Here is a 25618-nt window from a genome sequence, read left to right on the forward strand (position 1 = left end):
TGAAAGCTAGCATACTTTTGTAACACTTGGGCATTAATTAACAGAATATCTGTGCATATGCATAATATGATTTAGCAGACAATGGTCATTTGGTGGAAGGTGGAAGATATGAAATCTTACGTTAAAGCTAATGTTTGTTATAAGAATTAAGAGAACTTTGCCCGCATAAAGTATGTTGCAATTTTAATAGGAAATACAAGTTTTGTTACACTACAGGAAGTAGCAATAATAAGTTAGAAAATTTTAGAAGGTATATTTTTGTATCATATTCCTCTTGATGTAACATAAAAAATTATTTTGTCAAGTCTGGTAATCTAGTTAGAGTATTCAGAGGAGTTGAAAGTTAGACTATGATTCATATAGTGTAAAAAAATAACCAACTCTCTACATGAGGAGAAAGTAATATATTTGATAGAGCTAGTCAGCATATTACAGCTTTCAAATGCAAGCCACAATACTGTGCTTTTCTTATACTTTAGTTGTATACAATTATTCAGAATATCTAAAACATTTTGTCTGTAATGCAAGTTGAACGTACATCAGCAGTACACTTATTTCCCCAACATAATTCTTTTTCAGTTTGAATCTCTGTTTCTCTAACGTTAGTTAACGGCAATGCTGGTTAGAAAAAGTGAGATGAGGACAGTCATGGATAAAATATGAAATAAATATTAATTGTGGAATTCTTTATTTTGAAATAATTTTAAAGTACAATGACAAATATACTCTATAGCTAGAAAACTTGCATGTTGTAATGTATCCACGAAATTAATTAATTGGTTTTCTTTCCTTTTGCATTATCTGTCCTGCAAGCTTTTAGTATTTCAATAAATTGTAGCTGCTCATGAGAGTAGCCTGACACTGGTGCTAATTGAATGCTACTGGATTGATAGCTTTGATCTGTGATGAGGTTTCCATGGTGATATCACCAGAGGAGACTATGGCCACTGCAACTATTTCTTTGTGCTGATGTGATTCTGAACTGCCTACCTAGCTGAGGATGAAATCCCAGCTCTGCTGAAAATAGATGGGAGTTGGCTGTTGATTTCAGTGAATTTGATACTGTCTCTATCATGACTGGTTTGGAAACATGCTCTGGAGTCATATAGGTCCCAAATGAAGACAGTCTCTACAAGGTAATACTTTTGTTTTAAACTGCTCACTGTGTTGCTCGAAACCAGATGGAATTTGCTGACATTCAAACCCATTCCCAGACTGACCATGTCTCCACATTAAATAAGTTATGCAAGCCATTTTCCTCATAACTTAAACCCTTAATCTATGCTTATTTGATTTCATTGCATAGAAGCCCTTAGAATGGAGTGGGACGATATTGCATAAGGGATCATAAAAATATAGAAGATTGTTCGCCTTCAAAGAGCTTACAGCTGGCTACAGATGAGCTTATGAGAAAGACTGGGAAACAATGAGGTAAGGAGTCTTGGCAGTGATCAAAGCGAACTGGTTGCCTGACTACATTGGGTTTGATATTTTGCCATTTGAATAATTGACATTGGTTTTAAGGAGGCTTTTGAAGGAAGTCAAAGTGATTTGCTCTTCTGTGTGAAGCAAGTGGAAGAAAGCATGGCAGTGCTTTTTGGAAATTTGAGTGGGCAGCAGAGGCCGGCAGCATGGGCAGAGGGATGGCAAGGTGGGTGAGGGTGCAGCAGCAGCAAACCCAAGAGAGATTGAGATGCCCCTCAAGGTGAAGTTGGTAGCAAGAATTTGGTGTGACCAGGAAGGACAAGCTAGTGGAGGAATATAAAGAAAGGGGGGGGGAAGGGCCAAGATAAGATGATGATCTTATTTTAACAGTGCTCTGAATTGGCCTAAATATGGCAAGATTGCATTTGCCAGGACAGGACGAAAGGGAGCTCCTGTAAATACATGAGATGGGTTCCTAGGTAAGAATTTTTAGGTGCAAGTGTGGTTAAGAAAGTCTGTAATTTTCAAGAGATTATGTGAAAAGAAATTGGCAAGCTTTAGATGTAATCAGGGTAAGAGAATCTCTGGAAGGCTCTGAGTATAGAACAGTTTTCAAACTTTTCTACCTCCTTATGCTAGTAAGACAGCCTTGTGTCAGGTAACAAAGGAGAGAAGCATTTCTGTAATATTTCAACTGTTTTTTAAAGTTGAGAATGGGACAAGTGACAGGGTTGATTGTAAAAGGTCAAAAGATCTTGTAAGGAAGGATGTGAGCTGTGATTTTTACTATCCATTCTTTTGAACTCATAAGTAGCTGTTTTTCCTAGCAAGAAAAATGTCCCAAATTATATCCCCTTCCTTGATCCTTGTGTTAAAGTTGAACTATGAGTGTGTGGAAAGGTTCAAGAAAGAAATTTAAGGAAAGTGAGAAAAGGCGTATTAAAGATAAAGGTACATATTTTAAGAAATCGCTTTTAATTTATTGCAGAAACGTCTTTGTTTTGCCTTCTTCATTTAAAAAAAATCTCAGTTGTGCCAGTTTTATGTTTAGCTCTTTAACTCGTATAAATACTGAGTAAATCCAATACACTTGAGAAGACACCGATGTTTTTCTTACTAGACTGCAGAGAAACTGTTCTCGTGGAGCAATGATGACCTCTTGTGGTCTTCTGGTAAAGCTTCAGGCTCGTCCCCTGTATAAAGGAGCTCGAATTTTTACTAAATTTGGGAGAGTCACACTGGCTGCAACACTATTTCCATACAAGTCTTGAAGTGGGGAGTACGAGCTCGCTCTCAGAGAGTAGGGTTTTGCCTCTTTGCTAGAATTTCACTGATGTTGAGGTTAATGTTCTAAGCTGAAATGGGTTTTTTAAATCCATGGAAATGAAACAAAAAAAAGCAAATAAACTTTGTGCAATTAAAGCCTTCTGGGTAAATGTTCCTATCAGTCTAAATGTGTGCAACCCAAAAGTTGTGGCATTGTGCTAGTATACAGGAAAGTACCATATTTTCATTATGTATGCTGACTGAAGTACAGAGAAAGGCTAAACATTCTGCATCAGCTGGTCAAAAATGTATTTCTAAAATTACTTTCTTATAAATAATCTAACTTACATTCACATTGGCTAGTGTTTTTAATGATACTTCACGCTCACAGTGTTCCCTTAGAGTTACAAAATTACCTTTAATCATGTAAAAAGCTTGTATTAAGTTGAAATTGTTTATGTTCAACAACGGTCTGAAAGCTAAAAGTCTTTTGACTGACTTGAAATGTGGTTTAAACCACCACTGGGTTTGAGGAAGGAAACTATCTCTCTTTTGTATAGCATCAAAATCATTGCTAGACTTCCGTTCTGCCTCTGCTAGGTAGTGCAGTATGCTGTGAAATGTGATGTGTAAGTAGTTCTCAGTGGCTGTGTACAGACCTAAGGTATGTCATTCTTCTTTTGTTATACATTGCCAATGTGAATGTAAAATCTGTAGCTGGAAGATTGGGAAGGCAATATAAAAAAATTCTAATCTCAATATATCAGTGAAGGAGCATGTCTAAACTTCTCAATAACCTTGGGAAGAAAGGCTTGATTAGAAACATGCAGACAGACTTCCTTACAATGAAATGTCATTGTAACTGAGAGTACTGGAAAACTCAGAGGCTGGACTGTGAGGTATTTCAGGATGCATCTTTCTGGTGGTTGATGCTAGCACAAAGCAAAGATCTTGTGCTTCAAGATTTAAGACAGTCATTTCTGGAAGGCAGTACAGTGTGAGCTGGAGGCAATGATGAGAGGAAAAATCATCTCACATCTGCTTATCACAGGGCTTTTTGTACCTTCTAATGTGTTTCCTTGTTTTGACCATTCAGAGGTGGGATGCTGATTCACATAGATTGTATGTCTGCTAAAATACATCCATTTCCAAGGTCCTATGAATATATCACGAGGTTGAGTATCAGAAAAAATAGACCACCAGAACAAAGCAGTTTTCTTTCTGCACAAATCGCTCTGATATGCATGAAGGCAATACAAATGTTTCCTAAATAGTGTGGAAATGTTGCCGCTACCTGTGGACTGCAGCACAACAAGTAAGTGATATGTCTATTTTCCACCTACCCTGGTTGCTGTATCTCCATGGTTAGTGGGCACAATATTCTAGTGGTGCTACCTGGCCTGTTATCCAGGACTAATCAGTGTCCACAGGACATCAGAAGGTCTGCAAGAAAACCAAATTTAGAAACCACCACACGTGCACATTACTACGCATTGAGTTAGGCATGAAGCAGTGCCTACACGCAAGCATTGTCATGGTCTGCTCCCAACCTGTGTCGGTGACAGACACCTGCCTGTTGTCCCTACTCTTAGGTGGCCAACAGGCATGGGACACAAGTGATTAATTTTCTTCTTTTGATTTGGTTTTCTTTTTTCCGGAAGTCAGTAGCCCTGCAGTTCTGAAAGACAGAGAAATGTTGCACTGTGGCTACTGCTTGTAAGCTCCCCTCTTCATTTAAATTACTGTGAGGGAACATTGGTCAAATCTCTGGGGTCAGCACTAAAAACACAAGAGCGGCCTGAAGTTACTTATGTGAGCAGTCAGTTCCTCAGGGGGCTGACCCATAGCCACAGATTAACTCTGAGGATGTCTATTGAGTGCTTCCTTGCTCTGAGGGATTGGCTAGCTACCAGGTACCACATAAGTGCCCTAAAAGTTTTAAATATATTTACAGAGGGAGTGGAGCATTTTCATTTTGGTGAACTTTTCCTTGTGCTTTAAAATAGAGAAGGAAGATACAGATGATTCCTGCTCAAAGAGAAGACGTTCATCCAAAAGACCTTTCAGCAACATGAAAGGTGCCAAATGAATCCCCTGATCCTAAAAGATGATGATAATAATAATAAAATGCAGAACATTGGCAGTGTAAAAATTGCACACACATACTGCCAATCATGATCTTCCACCACTCCTAAGAGTGTAATGTTTCTCAGTCACAGCCTTCCTTCCCTTCCCTTTGCCCCGGCAGCACAGAGCCCTAACTTGCCCCGGCATGGTGAGGAGAGGAGGCTGTGAGGCTTTTCCTGCCTCAAGGTGGAGAGAAAATCTCTGCTTTCTCTGACCATTTTGGAGGTCCTAACAGACTAAAGGGTTGAGGGGTTCCTGACAAATCATTTCAGCCTCTTGTCTTTCAAAAACTTGCTTAAGGGCTGACTTTCTAAAAGCTGGGCTGTGGAAGGCTTGATATGTGATAAATATAATATTTCTCTTAGACCTCTCCAGGCTATTTGGAAGCAAGCAGGCATTTGGGGGGAAAATGTCTTGTTAGCTTGTATGTGTCAGAACAGGTAGTTGCATTCAGTTACTAAACCAAGCACTCCATTCAGGACCAAAGTATTCAAGGTAAAGAAACCAGAACAAGGCTATGCTATGCCTAGAGAATAGAACCTTAGTTTTTTTCTAAGTATGTTTTGCATTTGTATGTACTTTTTGTCATCTGCAACATGAGCGGAGCAGCCTTACCGCATATTAAAACATTTTGCTAGTTTTTATTGACAGTTTGGATAGTAAGAGGAAAATAATTTATAGTGGAAGTAACTTTTGCCTATTTTCATGGGTAGCTTAGAAGTCAACTAACAAATTTCTACAAACTTACTTACTTCGAAGATCAAAAATTAGTTTGTAAAGTTTGAGAAATGTAATGGAATATGAAACCCTATATAAATTCTTGAAATGCTAACAATTTGAAAAATTACTTTTTTTTTAATATCTCATAAAACATGGAGCTAGGAATGATACTTGATATTAAAACCAATATTAACAATTTAAATGTTAATAACATCATTAGCATTGTAGGAAATCAGAGTAGGTGATCATAATGGACCCTCTTACAGGAATCCTAATTAGTCTTTGCAATCTGTAACAAAAAAAAACAAACCCATACTGACTCCAGAAAAGCCTTTTCTTCTCCCAAGACAATGTTATAATGAACCATTACATTGACTTGTATGACAACAAAACTTTTAGTCTTGTCACAAAAAGCAGCTTTTAGACAAGATATTGACTAAGGCATATGCCAAATAAAGGTGCAATGTAATAAAGGGATTTGAGCAATTTGAGTTTAACTCTGTCAGACAAACAGCAGTGTTACTGCAAACTGCTGTGCTCAATTCTATATGGGAAAAAAAAAGCCCACATCAGAGATTAGAACTAGAACTTGATGAGCAAACTTCCTTGAATGACTTTTTTTCTAAAAGTACTTATTAATCATTCATCTGTTCTTACCCCTCATGGACCATTTCTCTGTCATTCTAACTGTAGCGGTAAACAGCTTATAAGTGTATGAGATAAGAGGACACAATACAAAGGATAGGGCTATTATCTAAACCCTAAATGCAATGTCTGAAGTATTTGAGTGTTGAATTCAGAACACTCACTTAAAAGACTAGCCTTATAGGAGGACAGAGATCTAGAACACAAAGAAGATGAGAAGTGGGAATAGCTCAAGATTAATAAAACCCATCTGAGCTCTATCAAATTTCTAAGTAACAACTATATGTACTTTTTCCTTTAACTCTGTGTTCAAAGTCTTCATAGGCTGTAGTCTGAGTCACAGTCTAGGTAACAAATATCCTTCCACTTAATTTAAAGAAAGATCCAATGAAGGAAATAAGAAAATGAGACAGCAAAATCCTGGGCTCTAATCTCTTTCATGTGCTTGGCACCTCTAAGATTCAGTGCAATTTTCATTCAAACCAGTGGTAAAAATACCATCTGAAGAGGAATTTTAATATCTACCTATGAAAGTGCTTCCTTTGAGCAGCAGCACTGCTTCTAAGAACCTGCTCAGTCACAGATTTGAGCAGCAAACAAACTTTAATAGCATATGCAGGAACATCATAAAATATGCTTAATGTGGCACAGCTACACAGCATTTTGGCCATAACCTGTAAAAATGGAAGTCTGGATGTACTGAGCTTATAAAACTGTCTGTGACAGCACCATCTGGTGTCTTCCAATAATACTATTTTATGCTATTTTTAGGGGAGGGAAAGGAAAGAAATATCCTGTCAACTTTTAAAGCTAAGTTTGGATATAGACAAAGGGGATTTCCTCGATCATCTAGTCCAAACCTTGCTATTGCATGCAATCATTTAATAATTCCTTCACATCAGTTTATCAAGTCGTCTTTAACTCCTGTTAGGTAATTAGAAAATGTCACAGTTCAGTAAATTAAAAACTTTCCTCCATTTTTTGTGTATTCATTTATACATGATCAACTTGCAGTCTTTTTCTTAAATGCCAAATCCTAAATAGCTATTTTCCTTCCACTGCGTTTAGCCTTCCTAGTATACCAAAAGAGAACAATCATATCCCCTTCGGCCTTCCCCTTGTTGCCAAGCTTTTAACTTTTTCATTAGTAATTCTTCATCCCCTCACTCTCCTAGCTGCCCTTTTCTGCATCTTCTACAAGTGCAATTCCTCTTACGCACAACTCCAGGTGGGCTTTCTTGAGGCCTCATGTGAGAAGATTTGTATGCCCCCCATCGCTGCTGATCCTGTCTGCTAATGCATTTTGAGGCCACATCCCAGGGAGGGGGAGGTAATTAATGGGATCTTTGTGATATTGACATCCTCATGAACCAGTATCCCAACCAATGAGCTTCCAGTTAAGAGCAGAAATGTGTATTTTTAGTCTATAAATTTATGACCTGGCATTATGTACTATTGAATTTCATCACCTTTCTCTCAGTCAGATCAATAAGGTTCTCCTGTATTCCATACATGCCTTTCTCTCTACTGCCAATGGCACCTTATTTTATGTCATCAATGAATTTCCCATTTTGTTTGTATGCGCTGTGGTCATTAATGATCATGTTAAATATGATCAGTCTCAGGAATCTCGCTTGGAAAACCTCTATTAGTAACCTCACATATCTGTTTTCAGCAGAACATATTACTGTGTTCCATTCCAGTACCTAAAGGGGGCCTACAAGAAAGCTGGAGAGGGACTTTTTACAAGGGTGTGTAGTGATAGGACAAGGGATAATGGCTTTAAATGGGAAAAGGGTAGATTTAGATTAGATGTAAGGAAGAAGTTCTTCACTGTGAGGGTGGTGAGGCACTGGAACAGGTTGCCCAGAGAGGCTGTGGCTGCCCCATCCCTGGCAGTGTTCAAGGCCAGCCTGGATGGGGCTTTGAGCAACCTGGTCTAGTGGAAGGTGTCCCTGCCCATGGCAGGGGGGTTGGAACTAGATGCTCTTTAAGGTCCCTTCCAACCCAAACCATGCTATGATTCTATGATTTGGCCAAGTGTCTGCATTTGCCACCTGTGTGGCACTGTATAAATGCTCAATTGAAGTTCATCAGCAAGGTGTATTAGTACAGGAAAATGCCAATTAATTCAGGCATATGCTTCCTGTCTCTCAAGCAAGAGCAGGAATCTCTGCATATGTCTGAACCGGGCCATATAAACATTCCCACCATTATCCTGGTATATCTATTTTTCATTATTACGTTCAGAGGCTTATTGGTGGAAGCCTTGATAAACATTAGCATCTCGGTGTCACTGGGTACGCTCAAATTTTTATCTGAGTGTGGTAGCTTTATGGAAGTGTAACACTGTAAAGGAAATGTCACTTGTAAACAATCTCTGAATCATAGCTGGATGTGCATGTGCAGCTTGTCTCCTCTTACACACCTACTATGCTGGCAATTAGTAGCTTCATTTTGGCAACAGGGAAGAATTTTAGGGGTGTCCTCTCAAAAGCTGAGCCTCTCACTAGAAATCTTTCAGTGTGACTATGCCGCTCAGAACTTGTTGTGTAGCCTTGGCGAGGTGAACGTTGTATTTTGTAGCTCTGCACCTTCTTCCGCTGATGATTGCTTAAGGAGCAAGATGCAGGATGTCTGTTGAGCGAGTAACTTTGTCCGTGTGAATACTAACTCTTCTGCAGCATATTCACTGATATGCCTCAACCACAATAGTGTGAAGCAGGATTCTGCCGCTAATTTGAAAACTGCAGTAATATTTAATATATGCTGTCCACAATAGACAGTGTGTTTTTCTGCACAGAGACTGAACTCTGTATTTCTTTTAGGCATTTGAGAATGGCATGTAGCTGGCAACCTCTGCTTCCAAGATTTATCATTATACCACAGAAGTTATGAGCCACCTAACTAGCACTTAGCATGACTCTCTTCATTCCAGATCACGTGAACTTCCAGCATGAGGCACAGATGATCTCTAATCACACATTTCTATGCAGATTCTGCAGCAGGTTCCACTCTTTACACAGTCCTGGCTAATACCTTTCCAATTTGTCTGGTTTTGGGGAAAGAATCTCTGTCATAAGTTACAGCTTCTTTCAGGTTCTTCACAATATCTCCCCTGAAAGATGATTAAAACACTAGGAACTGGCACCGTTTTGGAGCTTGAGTTCTTGCGTGTTAAGAAATTCTGCCTCAGCAGGACTGTGCTTCGCTGTGTGTGTGTCTGTCAGCACCAGAGCAGCTAGCACAGGCACAGAGATACAAATTTGAGCCTTATCCCACACTTAAGCTAAAGGCTGTCTCCGGTCAGTCTGGCTGACCGTTTGAGAAAGAAGTTGAAGGTACCTGGACCTGATGCTAGTCACAGTAGTTTCTTCCCTTCCCCCCAGGCTGTAGGCTATGGAAGATGGTAAGCTTAATAACAGTAGCTTGTTAGGTCCCGCTAAACCTTTGATATATTTGGTTACACATACTCTGCCTTAGAAGGAGACAGGTAGGAAAGGAGCAGTAAGTAAGGTGAGCGCTTGTCATCAAGTTACTGCTGTGCTGCAGGAGAAACCGCCCGGCTGGGACGGCAGGAAATCCTGGCCCAGTGCTGACACCTTGGCAGCCCTGCAGAGCTGGAGCTGGGTTTTGTCAGTTCACTTTTTCTCCGAGTAAGATGTCTAAATAACTCCCTTTATAGGAAAGCAAGGAAAATAACCTAGTAACAGGAGAAAACTAACTTTTTGATATTTTTACGTTGCAAAGGAAAAGCCAATATTTTGACTGAGGACTTAGTAAGCCTCTACATGCGAGTAATGAGAAATGTGGAAAATGCTCGAAGTTTAAGGGAGCTGAGTGAGCTATTATGGAAGCGAAAGAAATTGCAGAAAGGAGACGTTTCTTTCAAATGTTCTTTATTTTTAAGAAGCTATAATAGAAGAAGGAACAGGCAGAAAGATGTTCATCGGCAGCAATCTCCTGGGTTCTTGTAGTTCACAAAAAAAATCTCTATAACAAAAGCAGACGCTAAACAAACATGATAAGACATGGCAATTTTTGCCTCTGGGGCACAGGGAGCACCATCTCACTATGAAAACTTAATAAGGATCAAACAAGATAAAGCTCCTTTCAACTCTTTTCATAATTTTTAAATGAAAATGTCACTTTCCCTATAAATTCTATTGAACCTTTCCTATAGCTCCCGTGAGGAGTTTATCTTGGCTGGAACACAGTTTTTTTCTGCAACTTTACTCTGAAGATTTCTTTAGAGCATCAGAGCATTATCAAGAATATTAAATTGATCTAAGCAAATGAAGCCAGAACTACAGTAGCAACTAGAGTAATTCAAACAATGTTACAAAAGAATGAAGCAGTGTTCCAATCTAAGGCAGGATTCTGTAATAAAGTAAGTGACAGGCAATATAGCTATTAGCATATGAATAGGAAGATGGATGGAGTATTACCAATGTCAGGTAGGTCAAGAAAAGATGTATTGCTCAATTAACTCTCTAAATGAACAAACTTGTTGTTTTAACTCAAAGCACAGTATTGGCAGCAAATGGGTGAGGCAATGGTATTACTTTATCCTTTGCGTGATCTCTGGGTGTTAACATCTCTTCTGTTCTTCTCCAGCTGTAAACAAGAATCAACTTCAGTCTCATAGCTAGGGAAGGCAAAATAACTCGTTTTCCTGAGCACCTGCAGAGAGATTATATTTCGGTTGACTGTCCCTGCTGTCCACCAGCATCAAGAAACCTTCAGGCTGCACTGAAGTTAGCTCTAACCCCAAGTCTCTCCCAGCTGGCACCTGCTGGGGTCCTACCCCTGTGGGGACTCATCACACAGTGCAGGGGGAACTGAGCTGCTGACCGAAACCTCCTGAAAGTAGAGAGAGAGGTGGGATTTCTCACCTCCCCTGTGGTGTATATTTTCCATGGGTTTGCTTTTAGCCTGTGTCCGGCTCAACACAGGATCACTGACCTTTGGCTGTATCTAGGTCCTATATACAATAAGACATCAAGTTTGCATGCTCTGAATTGCTTGCTGGAGGATCTTTCCATTAATGGTAAAGGGAGCAAATGCACCTAACTTAGGCTTTTTCAAAATTAACCTGCAATACCATCTTCAGTATTTTTCTGGATTAAGGTTCCTAACTTCCAGGTAAATCCCTACTTCAGCAGAATTTAGGCAGCCTAGTCTTTTAAAGCCTAGCTTTTAAATTTTTTGCCGTTTTACCTCTCGGCAATGATTGTCCCAACAGGCTGAGATAGAGGTCCACAAAACACGATGGATTCCATAACAGAGGGGCTTAGCAACCTGGAGGAGATTCCTCACCTTTAACTGAAGCAATTTTCTAGCCATTCCCTTTGAGATCGTTTAAAATTTTGGGTAGAGACACAATCCAGCACAATCTAAGCATAACAAGTTACCTTTTAAACCAAAAAGGGTATAAACTAATGAATTTTACATTGTGAAAGGGCAATCTGACAAAGTGTTGTGGCACATACTAGAGGTAGTCATGTAGTGAATTTCAGTGTGTCATTTGCTCATTATCAGCTGCTACCTAAATCCAGCTTCTGAGTTTCTGTATATCAAGAATCTGGAGCTGGAGTTCCCCACACGCCACTTGTCTTTTACTTACCGACTACATTTCACACACTCAAGTTTGAATATGTAACTTTCTACAAGGTATAGTTCAGCTGGAATTATTCTCAATTCAGAAACATGGAAAACGGGGAGGAGAATTTGTAGTATGTTATTAAAGTCATATCATAACATCCAAAATTTAGAGATACACCCCTCACCCCAATATAAATAGCATATAAAAGTAGAGATTGTGCTTTTGACTGTAATCCAGGGAAGGTGATTTGTGATGGTGCTGGATGAGTGCCTTGTATGTTTCTATGGAGGTTGGAGTAGGACAAAAGTCACAGAGTTTGGGTTTTTTGAAGGAGGGAGCTAATGGTAAGGTGGTGGCAAATGTCTTGCTGGCCTGAGAGGACCCATCTTTACATCTGCTTGGATTTTCATTGAAAGTACGGTGTTCTTGTGCCAGGACCAGAACAGAGCTCTGGGGAGCCAGGCAAAGGGAGAACCTCAGATGAGCCTGTGAACAGAAACAAATAATATGGGAAGAAGCACCATCAAAGACGACCCCCAAATCCTTCCCTGTGTGCAGAGTAAACCACACGCTCCCCAGTGCTGCTCCAGAGTGGCTGGCAGTTTCGGTCACCTGGAGCCGTATTTTTGCATTGAGGTGTATTAAAACATGTTCTGTTTCAACTAAGCTCATCTTATCTGGTCCTTAATAGGTTATACATGTAATGAGAATATCATGTATCATTGAATAACACACTTTTCAAAAACTTATTATGGCCATGACTGTGTAACTTTACTAACCACACTGGTAATTTTCTCACAAAAACATGAATCATGCTTGCTTGGTAGGCCACTTCCCATAAAAACAAACTTTGTCCATACATTGGATTTTTTCTCTCTTGTTTTTCTTGGGGTTGGTTAACGTTAGGCTACCTGGCCCGTAACTACTTGCTCACCATAATCAGTTTTTCAGGATCTTATCAGGAAACTGAACACTCAATCTTTCAAGATTTTCCTGTTATGCCAAGATTTACTTGAAGTAGTGTCAGAGAGCTGGTTATTCTCTCCACCCTCCCACCCACTCTTTTGGGATTCATGTGTGCCATTTTTCCAGGTCTGCTGGTTTTTGTATGTTCTTAGGAGATGCTTCTTAATCTCTCTTTTATGAGTCGATCATCTGGCAAACACATCCTCCCTTTCTTTCCAAATATAAACCTGAAATATTTATTGATCATTTATACCTTTTTTGCCTTCTTTTCTAATAATACTTTTTGCTCTTCCAAATATACAAATGCTTTATTGCCCATAGCCCTTCCAGGCATGGATTTTCCCCTCACGGCTTTCGCTTGCCTTATGAAATCTCAACAGTTTATAATTAATGGTGATGGCCATCTACTTTCGTCTCTCAATATTAGTTCTACGTGGCAGTTTTTTCTTCTTGGTTGCTGACTTTTCTTCTCCAGGAATGGGCTTTCAAGGAAAGTTATCCTCTTGCTTCATGGTAGACTTTCTGGCAACCCACCGTATTTCCCTGTAAACTTCTCTATTTCATTCCCCTATTTGCCTGTACATTTTTCTTCCATATTCACCTTTTTCAGCTTTGGAGAGGTAACTGTTTCAAAGCAGCATGTATGTGCATGTGTGTGTATAAAATATGGTTAAGGCTGTCATCTGTTTGCTTAGACCAATGGCAGCTATAAACATAAACTGGAAACAGGCAAATATTGACACTAGCGAGATACTCAGGCATCTCATCTAAATGAAAAGGAATGGTATTTCTTCCAGCAGATTGTAATAACGAGGGGGCTAAAATAGGCTATATCTATTAATCTTGTGAGACATCCTTCTGATACTGCACATAGTTATGGAAAAGCAGAATTTTTGCTATTCTCTTGCACTAGGATAGACAAACACAGAGTCAGTTGTGTTGTGACCCTTTTGAAAGGCATCTGAGTCTCGGCCAAAATTCTTTTAGGGCATTTTATACATTAAAAATCCCCAGATCTGGGCTTCCACTGAGCCAAAATTAAGCTGTTCTTTTCTGTCCCTGTCCGCGGAGCTCGAAGCAGCTCTGTCATTCTTGGAGGTTTCACCTTCCGCATCCTCTGTGTTCCTGTCGGTTGCGCACGCGATTTTGGTAAACGCGCCTGTCACCGTCATTCAGAAGCGTATAGTAAGAAACTTATTCAGTTGGTATTTTAAAACCTGATATACAAGCGATTATCCCTCTAAGCTGTGTGGCGTAATTACATGGTGACATTTGCCATCTTTTTTAATTTTTTTTTAACTTACCCTACAGCAGTCAGGAAAAGCGGGGGGGGGGTGGGAATCAGAGTTAAAACCACGGCCGGGAGGTGCGGCCCACTAATTGCAAAGCACCCCGCACCCGGGCTCCCCGCCGCTCCGTTCCCTCCCCGGGAGCGACGGCCCCTCGGCCTCGGCACCGGCGGCGGCTCCCCCCCGCGCTGCCGCCCCTCTGCCGCCAGGTGGCGCCGCCGTGCCGCCGCCGCGCCGGCCGCTCCTCACGCACACGGCGCCCGCCCCTCCCCGCAGCCCGGGGAGCGCAGCCCCGCCGGCGGGCCGCGCCGTCCCTCCGTAGGGGCCGGGCCCGGAGCGGGAGCGTCGCCGCAGCGTTTCTGCGTGTGGAAATCCCCCCCCCCCTTTCCTCCTCCTCCTCCTCCTCCTCCTCTCCTCCGCGCCTTCCCCGCCCGGCCGGGCTGCCAGCAAGCGGGGGGAGGCAGCTGTGCGGGCAGGGCGAGGGAGGGGAGGAAGGGGCAGGAGGAAGCACAGGCGGCTGAGGGAAGGGGGGGGGGAGGAGGGCGGAGACGGGGCCAGCCCGAGGAAATTCAAACGGCCCCGACATGAATTAGGCAGCGGGCTGCAGAGGGGAGGGCCCCCCTCCTCCTCCTCCCCCTCCTCCTCCTCCTCCCTCGTCTCCCCCTCCCCGCACGGCGGGAGCAGCGCCGCCCCGCGCGGAGCCGGCGGCTCGGGGCACGCCACAGGCGCACGCACAGCCAGGCGGGCGGGGGCGGGAGCGGGCCGGCCGGGGTCGGGGTGGGGGGGGGTCGGGGGGGGCCCCCCCGGCAGATGAAGATGGCAGTGTCCGTGATCCAAGCGTGCCGCAGCCTGGCTCTCTCAACATGGCTGCTGTCCTTTTGTTTCGTGCATCTGCTGTGCCTGGACTTCACCGTGGCCGAGAAGGAGGAGTGGTACACGGCCTTCGTCAACATCACCTACGCCGACCCGGCGGCCGGCAGCGCCGAGCTCCGCAGCGAGAAGAGCGAGTGCGGGCGCTACGGCGAGCAGTCGCCCAAGCAGGACGCCCGCGGGCAGGTGGCCCTCTCCGCCTCCCCCGCCGACCGCTACGCCTGCGATCCCGGCACCCGCTTCAACGCCCCGGCGCCGGGCAAGAGCTGGGTGGCCCTCATCCCGCGGGGCAACTGCACCTACAAGGACAAGATCCGCCACGCCGCCGCCCAGAACGCCTCCGCCGTCGTCATCTACAACGTGGGCTCCAGCAACGCCAACGAGACCATCACCATGCCCCACGCAGGTGAGCCCCGGCACCCTCCCTGCCCGCGCCCCCGTGGGCGCGCCCCCGGGTCCGCCTCGGGTGGGTGGACGGGCCACCCGCGTTCCTGCGCCCGGCAGCCCGCTCTGCCGTCCCGCATCCTTGGGGTGGGAGGTGCGGGCGGGGAGGGCGTCCTCGCACCTCCCGGCAGGGAGCGGGGTGGGCTGCCAGCCTTGCCGGGCGGTGGGTGCCCATCCCGGGGGCCGTGGAGTGCCTCTCCGTGCCGTCGCGGCAAAGGACGGATGAGCCGCCAGCAGCAACGCGCGCCGGTGCTCCGGGGGTGAAAAGTTTGGGAGAGGTAAAGTTTGGGTCTGGCCGGAGGAACGGATGCGACCCTGAGCCCACTGTGGGGCACTGATGTTTTGTCGTGCCCCGAGGATGCCCTGGCAGGTGCCCCGTGGGATCGGGTGCGACTGAGACCTTCAGAAGAGGAGAAGCGTAGTGTTTACGGCGCAGGCTTATCGGGAGGTGCAATAAAGTAGGGAACACGGCGTCCGCTGTCTTGCCTATGATAGTGTAAAAGCTGTGGGATAGAGTAGGAACGCCGAGTATCTGATCTGGTGAGAACATGAGATATTTTGTCCAGGACGGGGCTTGGGCGGGGGTTCACTCTCTTCCAGGTGAACGCTCTGGTGGAGTTTGTGCTTGCAGTGTCAGCACATGGGTGCTCGGGTCCCAACATGCGCTCGCCGACTAGCACCGAGCAGAAATCCGGTCGTCGGAAACAACCCGATCCTCGGGTTATGCCCACCAAAAGCGCTGGTTTTGTAACAATGTTTGATCCGAAATAATGTTGTTTTAAAAACAGATCACCGGGTTTATATTTAGGGATGGTGTTTTCTGCCAGGGGTCAGTGGTCTTTTATACCAGCAGCCCGTGCCATGGAGACTAAAATGCCACCTATTGTGAAATCTCAGTTTGGTCTGCATCCAGTGACTAATCATGCCCAGCTGTTTCATGCCAGTTGAATCTTAGCAGAGTTAGGGGTAAATTGAAACACAAAAAGGCTGCAAAACAGGATGTTATTCTAATGACACTTTAAATTTCCACAGTAAACTAGCTAGCGTGGATGCGCTGAGAAAGAGTTTGTTGCCTAACTATAATGCTCTAATACTGCTGATGCAAAAGTAGCGCTTTTGGAACCTCTTGTGTGCAGCCGCTTTAAGAGATTAACCATTTATTTGGGCAAATACATGTTTCTTTGGTAGGACTGGTGGAAGATGGGACTTTTTTAGTATTTTCTATTTGTTTTTGGAGACAAGCAACTCATAACCTCTTGAGCTTCTTAAAACTCTGCTTTATAACCTGCACATGGTTTAGTAGCTGTTCAGATTATACTTCTTGCTACTTTAAGTATCTCAGATTATATACTAAGCAGTATAAAGTAGTAGGAGCTTGGCATACTTATGCACCCTTGAAGTAAAGCTCAGGCTGTTTCAAAACTTAAGATGCATCACTTGTTCTCGTCTAGTGAGTTTCTCTAAAACTGCCAACACGTTGGATCAATTAATGGTTTGCCTGTTTTTAAAGTATGCACTAAGCTGGTTTCCCACACAAATGGTGTTTTATTAAGAAACAGTGGGAGTAAAAAATGTGTCTAACCTTTTAAAATGTTAGAGCTTTTGTTTGTTTTAAGGTCTAAAATGAAGTAAGCAGGGAATCTTTCTTACTGAAAGTGGCCTCAGCTTTCAAAAATACCAACGCTGTATCGCTTATCTTGAGGGCAGCTTCTTTTATGTCACATGACTCCATACAGTTTATTCTGAGAATCCTTTTTGAGTTCGGAGTTGATACCCAGCAGTGTGATTGTACAGTACCAGAGGCTGAAATGAAAGGAAACTTGCAGAAAATAATCCGGACTTGTTGAACACAGTGGGACTGAAGGGCTTTGCTGATGGATTGTGTGAGGTTGTCTTTGTTTTAAGGATTTTTGTTCTGTGAAGTTGAAAAACGGTTGTTGGTCTTACCTAAGGGAAAACCTGCCCTCTGCGTACAGTCAAAACTCGGAGGAGTTTTAGAGCATAAGTCTGCTGGAACAGGAGGAAAATCAATTATTCTTAAACAAATATTTGACAAAGTAGCAGGGATTAAGAACTGGACTTATCTTTAGTCTCCCTCTCATACCACCATTACACTGGGACAAAGTGAATGTACAAGCTGTGTAAAATTATCTTTCTGACTTGCAGCCTTTGACGTTTGCTTGGTCCCAGTCTAAATGATAGCACAAGATTCAAGGGAAGAATGAATCAGATTCTTGGTTTCTGAGTTCAGCAGCATCTGCGGCGCTCTGCCCACGCCAAATCCTGGAGTGGGAACAAGAAAATTCCATCCTGAGAAATACTTTGGGGGGGGGGGGGGGGAGGGTGAAATATGACCTAAAAAGCAATTTAAAAGTCAAAAGAAACATGATGTTACTTTTTTCTTTTCTGCCACAGATTTTTTTTTTTTTTTTTTTTTTTTTAGGTTTCATATAAGCTTAAATAAACTCTTTCTATACAGAAAACAGTACATCCTGTTGCCTAACAGTGTGGCTCCTGCCCTTTCTAAAGAACTCTTACTCCCAAGAGAGATGTTTTTCCTTATGTGCGTTCTTCTCTGTGTATGCTTTGCCTTCTTTCTTTTACTGTCTTTTTCTCTCTTTGTGTTTCTTTTTCTGCTCCTCTCACCCTCCACTCTCATTTCTTCATCTCTAACCCCGCGCTTCATTCCTCCTCTTGACTACGTTAATCTGCTACTTCATAGTGCTTTGCCCTTGCCGCTTTCTTCCCAAAGCTCTCTTTCTCCTGCCAAAGATCCTACTTCACAGCTGTATGTTTCATTATATTTCCTGTTTTCTGCTACAATGCATGCCAATGACCCTTTGCTAACGTGGTGCCTCCTGATTTTAAAATCTAGAGGCGACTGTAGCAAGATGCCATTCCTGAGGTTGAAGGAGGGTTGGCAGACCTCCCGACACCCCCACCCCTCCAGTCGACACCAGGGTGGTATTATGTCGAAGCTTGTGGAAATCTTCAAATACAACTTTCTAGGATTTATTTATAGTGCACCAGACAGAACAGACCAAGTGTTCGATTTGAAGCAGTTCAGTCGCTGTATTGAAAGCCTTTGCTTTCAGGGAGCTTGTACTTAGGTCGCTGCTTGCATATCCAGAAGAGAGAGGTAGAGTTGCTACATCTGCGTTCACAGGGAGTGCGGAGCTCTGTGGTTCTCGCGCTAGGACACGCTTAGCTTTTGCATCATCTGCTACAGCCTTTGCAAACCAGCATCTTTATTTCTATTGCCTTGAAGTATGGTATAGGAGCTGTAAGTCCAACTTTGTTTGCTTTTGACTAAGTAGGTTTTAACCAGAGGAGGAACAAAAGCCTCTAGAATTTCTATTTCGGATGTTTTTTATTTCTCCTAAATCAACTTTTCTAGTAGAAAAGTACTCTACTAATGTAGAGGATGTTCTTTTTCCTCCAGAAGAATAATCCATGGTGTTGGCTGGGGTTTCTGATTGACACTTTTTCTTATTCAGAACAAATGAGCTGTTATTTAGGTTTGAAAAGGCTCTAGCCACTGTGTCTACATTTAATAACTTAGTATTAATTGGAAGTGTTCTTACTACCTGTTGTAGCACATATCTGAACACTTCCTCTGAGCTCTGAATAGATACAGTAAGGGAGCCTTCTAGAGGATGATTCAAGGTGAGAACTTCCCTCTTTCCAGTTCTTATTTGAGGGAACCTAGGCTGACCACTTCTAATTTGGGCACCTGTCAGGTGTTTGGGGCTAGGGAGGGATGTTAACTGCAACTGTACGCATGATTCCTATGTGGGTAAAAATCGAATCTTTACTATTTAATACAGTTTGTAACATTCAGTTTGAATTTGGGGGTGAGTCAGAATATGTCACAGAATGGATATGATTATTATTATGTGAAGTAAATTGCATCCTGAGTATTTTGCACCAGAAGTGTATGTGAGTCAGGCAGTTTTGCATTCTCTGTATTCTGCTTTTCCAGTGCATGCCATCACAAATATTAAGTCATGTGCTGCGTGTATGACAGCCCGTTTTCAATGAGAGGCAGATGCCTCGTTTTTTGTAATGGCTCGTACACGCTGGCAGCAACTGTCAACTGTATCTTTGAGACATGAATCTCATATGTGGTCTAAGGTGGCTCTGACTTCTTCCCTCCCTCTTTGGCCCTCAAGTGCAGCATGTGGGCACCAGACTGCGTGAGGAGGGCACAGCCGTCCCACTGCAAAACCAGGTGTGTCCCTCCACACGCACTGTGAATGTGGCCAGCCTTGATCTGTGTGCATTCAGTTCGATAACAGTTTCTTCCCTTGTACTTGGATTTTTGTTCCAGGATCAATGACTAGTCTCGCCTTTTACATATTTTAAGATGTGTTGGTAGTAGTTTTGGCTTAGGGGTCCCCTGTAGGTTTGTACTGATGTGCAAATTAGACACTGAATTTGAAGATTGTTCTCTTTACAGGCTTAATTCAGTACCATAGCTACATTTGTTCCGTTACTAAAACAATTGTTTTCCTAAACTTTTGTCGAATTCTAATGAGGAAAATGTGCTGACAGCATTCACACTGAATTTACATATGGATAAGTGTGAATTAATCGAGGGTTGGAGATTTCAGACTTCCAGGGCCTGCTATAATTGTTTTCTGTTCCAGGCACCCAGGATTCATTCCTAATAGAAACCAACTCAATGGGGGAGGGAGATGGAGATTAGTGCATCTCTGAGCCTTATCCGTCATGAAATAAGGCATGGCTGGGGTGTGCTGCCATCCTTAGGAACTCAGAGGAGCTCCTGGATCCATCACGTAGGTCTGGCTTTCAGTAGTTTTTGAAAATCTGGTTCTCGGTATTTATCAAAAATCGAGGATTTATAACGTTGGCTAGAGGGAGCAGTAGTGCCACTGCGTTCGCTAGTGAGTGACACTTCTGCCTACTAGTTCTGCTGTGGTTCAGTGCTAGACTTCTCTACTGCGGATGTGTTCAGCTATGGCAAGCGGTGGGGGGACTTTGTGATCTTAGGTAACTGGTTTAGCTTTAACTGAATTAAAAGGGATAAATTCGACCTGCAAGGGCTAGAGCAACAAAATAACCTTAGTCTCCAGTACTACTTGGGACAGCCACTTCAGTGCTGGGGCGCTGACTTTGTCATTAGATGAGACACTTTTTGCCTCGTTGAATCTCGCATCTTCTTTCAACCTCGCAAGTGGCTTGTGTATCTCCTTCAGAGCCCACTGCAGTCAGTGGAAAGACAGTGAGTCCACTGAGCTTTGGATCAAGTTGTAAGGTACAGCTTTCCCTACGAAGTGGTGAAGTATTGATTCATTGAAGTTTGCATTGATCCTCCAAGCTTACTGGTTGCAAAAGCAGTTAGATTTCTGCATGCCCTTTGGTTATCTGCAGCATTTGTTTGCAATGATATTCATACAAGTGCTGTCTTCAGATCTCCGCAGTAAGAAGTGACACAGCAAGAAGAAAATCTTCCTCGGAAACAAATCGGTATCGGCATTGATTCTAACTGCTGTCTGTTAACCTGGACCACCTCCTTTTGACACACTCTCCTTAGGAGAATGGCTCGCTTTTGCTAAAGTGATGGTTTGTTCTAGTCCCATTGGTATTTTGGCTTTAAAATGGTATATGCTAGCCTGCATTATTAGAATGCTGTGGCAGTCTGTGGCTAGTGAGTTAACTCCATTGTAGCTCCCTGATACATGCAGATATATTTCCGTGCTGCCCCCCCTTCATGGTACCTCACAGAGCACAGGAACATTTTCAGCAGAAGGGGAGAGAAACCTACAGTTAGTTCAGTGTTGGCACTTTAAGAGTCTCTTTTCCTGGTAAGAGAAGACACTTTCTACTTTTCCTATGTAAGCAAAGGACTAAAAGAACCCATTATTTTGCTGCACTTGTTTGATGGAGCTCATAGTGCATTGTCATGTGAGATGACTGAATTTCAAGTGACCTCTGCCTCCTTACACCACGAGCCAGGCTGATGAAGAGTTAGATCTTTATGAAGGGATAGCCCAACGACTTCTCCACTTCCCAATAACTTCTGCATAGCTAACCAGCACAGAAACAGCATTCATTTCAAGACAAGCCCCACTTCTGCCCTTTCAGTTGCATTTCAGTACTAGTCACTTGATGACTTCTTTGGTACAGAAGGGAGCGAACAATACAATCATTGACTCATAGAAATCAGATATGGAAAAGACTGAGTAGTCCATGTAATCTATCACCTTACAAATGCAGGATTGCTTCCTCCAGTGTTACCATCTACTACCGTCACAGTGCTTTTTGCTTAGCATCTTGTAAAGGAAAGAGTCTGGGGGTGCTTCAGAACCAAATGCAGTCTGTGTAAGCAGCACAATGGTCCTGAGGCAAGAGATATAAAAAGTAGGAGGATATTGAATAGTAATACTTTATCTTGCAATAATATTTAATTCTCATAACTTCCACAAAGTCATCTTGGCAGAGGCATAACTGCTAAACGATAAGGTTTAAAACCAACTGTATCCATTGTACCACACAGTTTAGGGAAGTATGTGGCAACTGCAAGAAGTAAGAGGGGGCAAAATATTTTATAACTGGTTATGTCCAAACAGGCTTGCTCAGCTGTGTCTTGATTCCGTAGTGGGGTGTGACCCAGGACTTCATTAAGTGCCCAGCTCTCTCCTCATTTCACTCCATAGCGTTTTGGTTTCTCTGGAAGAGAAATCTAGATGGATAAGCCACATGTCAGCCACTGCACAGTTTGACCAGGTCCTGAATGCAGACGAGCAGAGGTCAAGGACCCCCCAGGGTACCCTGTTTGTTCATGAGTGCATTTAGATGTAGTATCTCAGAAGGTAATTCTATTAACAGCTGCAGTTTCTGTTATCTGGAGGAGAAAATCCAAATCACTTAGGTGAAACCTCAACTTTTAAAATCTACTGTATTAAATCTGCCAGCTTTATATCCACTGTCTGACCTACTGCCCATATTAGTGGATGTCAAGCTTCATAAACCTACGAGTTTGCTAATAAATTTACTGTGAATTGAAGCTCATCAATAATAGGCTTACTGTTCTTCAGTGCATTTTGTGGACCCCTTAGAAGTAACCCTCCAGCCAGGGTAGGTTGAAAATCACTGATTTAGGTGAACTTAACCACCCTGGTGGAATCAATGTTTCTTAGTTCAAAAATGGATGAGTGGAAACACCTCTTCTTTCACCAGTTCTAGTGGATGGAGAAAGGTTGTGAAGATTAGTTTGCTTATGAAACAACAGTCCTACACAGCTGTGTTTTACAAGAGAAGCTTAACAAGGGCTTTTTTATTGTTGTTTTTGGCTCTTCTTCAATAAATTATTTGAGATAAACCTTAGAAAACTGAACTGCAGAGAACTGAAGGAGATGATGAAAAGATTAACCTGTTTGTTTTCTTGCTATTCTACATTGAAATATGAAAAGCTAGCATCTTTGACTCTTTGCTACTTAAAGATATAATAGCTTTTTCAAATAATTGTTCATTTCTTTTCCCTCTCAAGAGTGACTTATAAATAACATCAATAAAGTGAAGTGCCTGTTCATTTGCTCCTGACAGTATAATCATAGTGATATTCAATTATACTGCTAGACCTAAGGGTCTGTCAGAGTTTTGATCTCAAATTTGATGTGTTTAACTGTGTTTATGTATGTAATAGTCCCTGCTGTAAATTGGAAAGGTAGCCCATTTATTTTAACCTTCTTTTCAGTTTGAGACACAATTGGAGGGAGAAAAATATTTATCTTTTTAGTTCCCAAACCATGGTAACATACATTACTGCCATGTAACTCCATAGAGTCCTGGTTTAAGTATAGCTTGTATACTCCTTAAATACAGATAGAAGCATTACATCTGCATTGGAATGTAGTTCCTCCAGGGATACATGGGATAGGATGAGTTGGCAAGTGCTCCCTTGTGCTACACACTTAATGAGACATAGCTTTTTAAAATTAATTTATATTCCATAGTGTCTTGAAGCCTTTATCATGAGAGAGGACCCCTGGCACTGGCGTGCTCCATAACAAAGCAGTTCTCTCTGTATGCTCTTCCACCAAGACAGCCCCCTACTACTGACGTAGTTGTCTATGAACCGGCATCATTTGTCCCTGAGTGTTGGCTTAATTTTATAGGATAGCATTCTTCTTCATAATTTGTTCCGTACCTTGGGCTTTCTCACTTTTATGTGCTCTTTGGTTTGCCTCTAACTGTTCAAATCTTTCCTTACAAGGCATCTCTTTTTTGCAAGTCATTGTAAGAATATCTCACCAGATAATATATGTATTTTAAAGAGAGTTATGCATCACATTAATCTCTGGCTTCCAGCTTTATAAATCGCACATCATTAAACTGTGCTCTTCTATTTATTCCTTGATCTTGCAGTCCTTGTCAAAAAATGCATTTCTAGCACGGTCCCTGTTACCTTGTGTTGAATGTGTCTGACGTCACACAGCAGCACTAAGAATGGATGCAAGAGCCTAGTAGGTAGAATCATCTTTAGTAAACTTATATGTCTAATCTTAAGATTACTGTAAAATGTGTCAACATTAGTTGAATATGTGTAGTGGGTTGCTGGGTTCAGACCCAGTGCAATAAGCTGTACGATTGTATTGTTTTGCTTAAATTGATTTGTGGAGCACTTGAGAAGCTTTTGCACCTAGTTGTTACTGTCATACTAGCAGAGCAGTTCCAGTTCCTCATGATCAAAGCTCTGGGTGTCTAACAAGTTTCACTATAAAAGATTTCTTGGATTTTCCAATTATGCACTGTATGAGTGTTTGATAAAGATCTCTCTGGTTTTACATCCTGTGATGCTAGCTAAAACGTTAGTATTCTTTTTCCTTTTCCATTTCAATATTTTCTGTTAGAAGACAGAAATATATTTCTGCTTTTCATTTGCCCTTTCAAAAGTCTCTGTATTAGAGAATCTTAAATCTTTGGCCATATTTCTGGGGCATGCCTGTGTGTTTACTCAAAAAAACCCTTTAAAACAGAACAGTCTGATGCTGCAGTCTCATTCATGATTGCTTCTTGTACAGAATATGCTTTCCCCTCTTGTGCCTTTTTAAGCTTTTATTATACACTCACTGTCTCCTGTTTTACCTGCCAGTATCACGTTCCTTGAGTGAGGCAGCTTTCCCAAGATTGTGTAATCTCTGTGCCTGGTCTCTTTTTGCTGTTTATATGTCCATGTGTTTGAAGTACCATCTGGTTGTCCATGAAATTCATACCTTTACTTAATACTATGTCAAGACTTTTCGCGCTGGAAAACGAGGAGCTGTCTGACTAAAATCCATTATGTCTTGTTATAAACCTGCCTTTGATGTCTTTCTCTTGCCTTATTTTTCCTTCAAGCCCCTATCCTCTTCATTTTCTACTTAGTTTTTTTTAATCTTTTTTTTTTTTTTTGGGGGGGGGTGGTGGTATAATTTCTTTCCACACTTCCAGTAAATCTTTCCCTTGGCTTTCTCACCCTTTTTTTTTTTTTTTGCCATCTTCACTTCTATGTGCTCTGCACCTATTTTTCATCTCTTCTAGGTTTTTTTCCTTTTCTTCCCACCCCTTACACGGTTGGCAAAAATAGCCAAAGGCTATTGCTTTACATATGAAGTTGACTGGGAGGGGAAGCAGAGCAGGATTATGCTCTTTTGGTTGCTTTTCCTTTGCAGCTGACTCAGGGTTTAAAGAGCATCTGCTGTCTGCTGCTCAGGGTCGGCTTGGAGGAGTGGGACACGAGCAATCGGGACGTGTGGCAGTGCCATTTATGAACAGAAGATTGCCAATCAGGCATAGCACATTTGCTATGCATAGAATGGCTTTGTGCTGAACACTCCTAAGTCTTTTTCATGAATTCTTAAAAGACTAAATCATAGTCCCCTCTATGTAAAGAGGCAGATCCTGCTCTTTCATGCCTTTGCAGAAGAGTAAGTTTCCCCGCTGGGTGCTAGAAAAACTGACTGGGAATTTTTCCATTAAAACTGTTTTTCTCTAGTAGTGAAATGGATTTTTTTTGTTGTTTTGGAAAGTTTTTGCTCTCCAGAAAAGATCTTACAGTTCTGAGTTTGAAGAAAGATTTTATTTTAGTAGATATTTAATGTCCTAGAATTTCATGTTCAGAACAGTTTGGTTTCCCTTTCCTTTTTTGATGACATAATACATTTTAATCAGCTTCTACCAGCTTTAGACACTAGTCCCACCCCAGAGCACAGACCTGATTCTTCGCAACTCACATGTTGCACTTCTCCAGGAATCA

General features: G+C 42.3%; 1 protein-coding gene across 1 annotated transcript in view; it reads left to right on the plus strand.

Moving 5' to 3' along the window:
- Nucleotides 1-14353: 14353 nt before the first annotated feature.
- RNF150 (ring finger protein 150) overlaps nt 14354-25618 on the plus strand; it is a 127345-nt gene continuing 116080 nt past the window's right edge. The window contains exon 1 of the mRNA XM_030015576.2: nt 14354-15319. Within this exon, the coding sequence (XP_029871436.1) occupies nt 14854-15319 (466 nt within the window). The 5' untranslated portion in view covers nt 14354-14853. The remainder of the gene's footprint in view (nt 15320-25618) is intronic.

The sequence above is a fragment of the Aquila chrysaetos genome, chromosome 1, assembly GCF_900496995.4.
Source record: "Aquila chrysaetos chrysaetos chromosome 1, bAquChr1.4, whole genome shotgun sequence".
Taxonomy (NCBI): Eukaryota; Metazoa; Chordata; class Aves; order Accipitriformes; family Accipitridae; genus Aquila; species Aquila chrysaetos.